Here is a 6,000-nt window from a genome sequence, read left to right on the forward strand (position 1 = left end):
GAACTGGCCATGACTGACCCAGCAGACCCGGGCCAGCTGCGCGACGCCATCTCCTCCCAAGGAGCCACCATCGGGAGGCACGAGGAACTGCTTCGTGGCCTTATGGAGGGGGTCCAATCGTTGACTGAATGCCATGACCGGGCATTGGTAACCCCACAGCCACTCAGTAACCCAGCTGCTAGCAGCGCCATCTCATCTGCAACTCCACCTTCTCCCATTTACCACCCCCCCGGAATGCTTCAATGGAGAGTCGGCACCTGTCAGGCAGTTCTAGCTCAGTGTGCCCTCATTTTCGAGCTTCAGCCCTCCTCCTTCCCATCAGGCTATCTTGGAGAGATCCATCTCATCACGCTGATGTCCGGGATGGCTCTCACCTGGGCTACTGCTGTATGGGAACAGCAGCTGGCCATATGTGTTAGTCTGGAGGAATTCTTGACAGAGGTGAAGAAGGTTTTTCACTCCCCGTTCTCCGGGAGAGAAGCTGCACGGAGGCTAATCCAGCTTTGGCAGGGCTCCTGCAGTGTGGCTGACTATGCAGTGGATTTCCGCATGTTGGCAGCGGAGAATGCTTGGAACCATGATGCACTGTTCGATATGTTCCTGCACTTCGTTTTGGAGGAGGTCAAGTACGAGTTTGCTGCTTGGGAGTTACCTAGAAGACCACAATGGAAATAAGTTCCAGACTTTATTGTGTGTTATCCTCGATTATTTTATTCATGTGCATGTATGGCTTTTAAGTTTTATGTGTGCTTGTTTTTTTTAAATGGTCGAATTAATAAACTAAACTAAACTATGGTTCTCGATTCCCTCATCGCTTTGACCATCCGAATCGATGGGCGACTACGGGAACGACGGAAGGAGAGGAAATTCGATTTTGCTCGCACGCCCAGGGAACCCACCTTGCCTCCGAGTCAACCCGGAAGCTCCCGCCGGTCTCATTGCCGAGAGGACCAAAGGCTTCCTGACCTGCCCCGAGGGCTGCTGAAGACGGCTGAGTAACTGCTTCCTGAGCCTATGCCACTAGGCAGAGCTGGGCTGTCACCAGCGGAACGGCAATACAGGATCGACACGAAGAGTTGTCTGTATTGCGGGACTCTTGGTCATTTCGTATCCACTTGTCCTCTAAAGAAGCCAGGCTCACCGGTAGGAGCAAGGACTCTGGTGGGCCATATGGAGGACGTTCCTGCTTCCCCTGCTCACACCCCTTTTCATGCCGTTCTGTTGTGGGGAGACCAGTCCAAATCTCTCCGGGTTCTCATTGACTCTGGGGCCGACGAGAGTTTTTTGGACGCTACCCTGCGTCCGAGCTGAACATCCCCACTCAGCCCCTCTCCATTCCCATGGACGTTAGAGCACTGGACGGGCGTTCTATAGGCCAAGTCACCCACAACACTACTCCCATCCACCTACGGCTGTCAGGGAACAACAGCGAGGCTATCCAGTTCCTGCTCATCAAGTCCCCTCTGATTCCCATGGTATTGGGATTATCCTGGCTCCAATGACACAATCCCCTCATTAACTGGTCTACTGGTGCCATCATGGGCTGGAGCCCATTCTGCCACGCCCATTGCCTGAAGTCAGCACAACCTGGACCGGGACGTCTTCCTGGGGGTTCGAAAGGAGAGGTGGAGGTGTTCAGCAAGGCCCGGGCCACGTCACTTCCGCCCCACTGATCCTATGATTGCGGGATTGACCTTCTATCTAGCACCATGCCGCCCCGGGGACGTCTGTACTCTCTTTCGGGACCGGAGACCAAGGCTATGGATACCTACATTGGGGACTCCCTAGCTGCTGGATTATCTGTCCCTCTTCCTCTCCCACCGGAGCAGGCTTCTTCTTCGTGGAGAAAATGGACAAGACCCTACCCCCGTGCATTCATTACCGGTGACTCAACGACATTACAGTTACAAACTGTTACCCGCTACCACTCATCTCCTCGGCCATCGAGCTGTTCCAGGGGCCCACTGTGTTTTCCAAGTTGGATCTACGGAACGCCTGGTGCAGATAGGAGAGGGGGACGAGTGGAAGACCGCATTCAACACAGCCAGTGGCCACTACGAGTATCTGGTCATGCCCTTTGGCCTCACCAACGCCCCTGTTGTGTTCCAGGCTCTGGTGAATGATGTTCTCTGCGACATGTTGAACCAGTTCGTCTTCGTCGACATTGAAGACATCCTCGTCTTCTCCCACTCCCCTCAAGAACACTTGCGCCAAGTCAGGCCGGTCCTTCAGCGCCTTCTGGAGAATCAGATGTTTGTGAATGCGGAGAAGTGCGAGTTCCATCGCTCCACCATCCCCTTTCTGGATTATATGATCTCTGCTGGGATTGTCCAGGTGGATCCCGGGAAGGTGAGAGCAGTGATGGATTGGCCTCAGCCTACGTCCAGGGTGCAGCTGCAATGTTTCCTGGGGTTCGCCAATTTCTATTGCCGCTTTTTCCAGGGTTACAGCACCCTGGCTTCCCACTTGTCAGCACTCACCTCGGCCAAGGTTCCGTTCACGTGGTTCCTAACTGCTGACTGGACCTCAAACATCGTTTCACCACAGCTTCACCCCAGCACCACAGTCGGCAAGCCTGCCCTCTGGGTTCCACTCCCAGTCCAACGGCCAGTCGGAGCGAGCCAACCAGGACCTCGAGACCACCCTGCGCTGCCTGGTCTCCGCAAACCCCACCACGTGGAGCCAGCAGCTTGTGTGAGTCGACTAAGCCTGCAACACTCTTCCCTGCTCTGCCACGGGCCTATCTCCCTTCGAGTGTACCCTAGGGTATCAGCCCCCGCTAATCCCTGAGCAAGAAGAGGTTGGAATACCTTCTGCCCAGATGTTTGTCCACCACTGTCGTCGTACCTGGAGGAAAGTGCGGTCGGCCCTCCTCAAGACCACCTCCAGGTATCGACGACAAGCGATACCCCGGTATCATCTCGGGCAGAAGGTATGGCTCTCCACCCGGGAACTGCCCCTCCGGGTGGAGTCTCGCAAACTGTCCCCCTGGTTCATCGGCCCTTTCCCCATCTCCAAGATTATTAGCCCCTCTGTTGTTCGTCTTTGATTGCCCCGTAACCTTCGTATACACCCCACCTTTCATGTGTCCTGTATTAAGGCCATGTCTCATGGTCCTTTGTCTTCCATTTCTAGGCCTACCCCTCCTCCCTGTGTCGTCAATGGCCATCCGACATACACGGTGAGACGCTTCCTGAGTGTTCAACCACGGGGCAGAGGTTTCCAGTACCTGGTTGACTGGGAGGGTTATGGCCCGGAGGAGAGGGCTGGGTCCCCGCTAGAGACATCCTGGACCCAGCCCTCATCGCCGACTTCCACCGCCGGCACCCCGGTCAACCAGGTATGCGCCCAGGTAGGACACCAGGTGGCACCCCAGAGCGGGGGGTACTGTCACGCCCTGATCTGTTTCACTTGTCTTTGTGCTTGTCTCCACCCCCTTCCAGGTGTCGCCCATCTTCCCCATTATCCCATGTGTATTTAAACCTGTGTTCTCTGTTTGTCTGTTGTCAGTTTGTCTTGTTTGTCAAGCTTACCAGCGTTTGTCCTGTCAACTCCTGTTTTTCCCAGCCTCTCTTTTTCTCACCCTCCTGGTTTTTGACCCTTGCCTGTCCTGACCCTGAACCCGCCCGCCTGACCACTCTGCCTGCCCCTGACCCTGAGCCAGACTGCCGTCCTGTACCTTTACCCCTATCTGGATTTCCGACCTCTGCCTGACCTGACCCTGGGCCTGCCTGCCGTCCGGTACCTTAGCTCTGTTGTTGTAATTAACATTGTTACTTCAACATGGTCTGCATCTGGGTCTTACCTTATCCTGATATTAACCCTAATTGCTGCTGTAAGCTGCTCTGGATAAGAGTGTCTGCTAAATGATTAAAATGTATGCAAATACATTATACAAGTGAGTAAGCATTTTTAACATACAAATGTTTCTCAAAAAGAGAAGTGGTCAATCTCTCCTCAACCAGGAAAGAATATCATGCATGTTGTTGATGTTCGTTTTGTGTGTGCAATTAAGGACAAGGAGTGCTGCTCTGTTTTGAGCCAGCTGCAGCTTTCGAAGGTCTTTATTTGTTGCACCTGATCATATTACCGGACAGTAATCACGATGGGCAAGACCAGAGCGTGAACAACTAGTTCAGTTGATCTTTGTCAAAAACGCAGAACATCTTTTTATTACTGACATACAGGACCTTTGGAAAGTACCCAGACTCCTTGACTTTTTCAACATTTTGTTACGTTACAGCCTTACTCTAAAAAATTTTTTTTTTTTATCCTCAGCAATCTGCACACAATAGCCCATAATGACAAAGTGAAAACCTTACAAGACGTCATTCCCTAGCAGAGCTGTCCTCCGCCCAGCCAAATGAGCAATGGGGGACAAGGGCCTTGGTCAGGGAGGTGACTAAAGAACCTGATGGTCCTGCTGACAAGCTCTAGAGCCTCTGTGAGATGGGAGACAAATACAGAGAAAATCTTTGATGAAAACCTGTTCCAGAGTGCTCAGCCTCAGACTGGGTGAGTTCACCTCTCAACAGGACAATGACACTAAGCATACAGCCAGACAACGCAGGGAGTCGGGACAAGTCTTATGAATGTCCGAAGTGCCCACTAGAGCCCGGACTTGAACCTGATCAAACATCTCAATCAACATCTCTAGAAAGACCTGAAATAGCTGTGTGCACCATTGACAGAGCTAGAGAGGATTGCAGAGAAGAAGAAGGGAGAAACTCCCACAAAACTACAGGTGTGCCAAGCTTGTAGCATCATACCTAATAAGACTTGAGGCTGTAATCGTTGCCAAAGGTGCTTCAACAAAGTACTGAGTAAAGGTCTAAACTTACGTAAATGTTGATATATCCGGTTTTTTACATTTCTAAAAAACAGTGGTTGCTCTTCATTATTGGTTATTGTGTGTAGATTGATGAGGGGGAAAAAAAATTTAATCACATTTAGAATAATTTGTAATGTACATAACGTGGAAAAAGTCAAGAAGTCTATACTTCTGATGTGCAGTATCTCTCCCCATCTTGTATACGTGTAAATGCATGACTACAAGCAAATAATAGTGCAGTAATTAGGAATATTTCATCGGTGACAGAGGGTTTTCAGTTTACGTTTATCTTCCCCTATTTTTAAAATACAGAAAGCCCACCTCTAATTTGATCTGGCATGCTTTTCATGCATCTGAACATTTCTGCTCTAGTCTTTTAGATTTGTATTTATTTCATTTTTCTTTCCATCAACAGTAGTCACCCTCACACTCACACCGATGCCTGATGCCTAGACCAGCAGTAAATCGATCTTCCTCTTTGACCAGTAGGACATGGCATGCTGGGCACATGTCGTCATGTCAATCACTGATCGTTGAGTAATCCCTCCTCCACTATGTCATGTACTAAAGGGGTCTCTACACAAGCAATTTAAAAAAAAAAATTTTTCACCTTTATTTAACCAGGTAGAAATTGAGAACACGTTCTCATTTACAATGCGACCACTGGCCCAAGATAAAGAAAGCGCAATTCGACCATACACAAACACAATCTTCACACTGGTAGTAAAACCAAACAGTACGTCATAATACAGAAAATAGTCTATCATCCACAATGTGGCAAGTGAGGTGAGATCAAAGGGGGGTGAAACAATAACTATATATAAAGCCTAAGGTAAAACGTATATGTCATATAAAAGAACTACGGAATGGTTGGTTGCAGGTGGAAAGAAGTGGAAAGTAGAGATAGAAATGATGGGGTGCAAAGGCACAAATAAATAAATAGACCATCAGTATAAAGAGGTAGTTGTTTGGGCTAATTATAGGGCGCTATGGTACAGTGTGCAGTAATCTATGAGCAGCCCCCCTACGACAGGCTGGTGCTACACAGTCGGAGGAGATAATGTTTCCAGTTTCGAGATTTGTAGTTTCGTTCCGTTCCAGTCATTGGCACAGAGAACGGATAGGAGACGGCCAAAGGGAAGAATTGGTTTTCTGGGGGTGACAGAGAG

General features: G+C 49.9%; 1 protein-coding gene across 2 annotated transcripts in view; it reads left to right on the forward strand.

Annotated features, from left to right (window-relative positions):
• The window catches only part of LOC111960693 (G protein-activated inward rectifier potassium channel 4-like), a 39,300-nt gene that overhangs the window by 21,618 nt on the left and 11,682 nt on the right, over positions 1-6,000 (forward strand). The window contains exon 4 of one of the 2 annotated variants that reach the window (XM_023982859.2): positions 3,136-3,181. The exons of the other annotated variant lie outside the window; for it this stretch is intronic. Coding sequence (XP_023838627.1) covers positions 3,136-3,181 — 46 coding nt within the window. The remainder of the gene's footprint in view (positions 1-3,135; positions 3,182-6,000) is intronic. 2 annotated transcript variants of the gene reach the window in all.

The sequence above is a fragment of the Salvelinus sp. IW2-2015 genome, linkage group LG4p, assembly GCF_002910315.2.
Source record: "Salvelinus sp. IW2-2015 linkage group LG4p, ASM291031v2, whole genome shotgun sequence".
Taxonomy (NCBI): Eukaryota; Metazoa; Chordata; class Actinopteri; order Salmoniformes; family Salmonidae; genus Salvelinus; species Salvelinus sp. IW2-2015.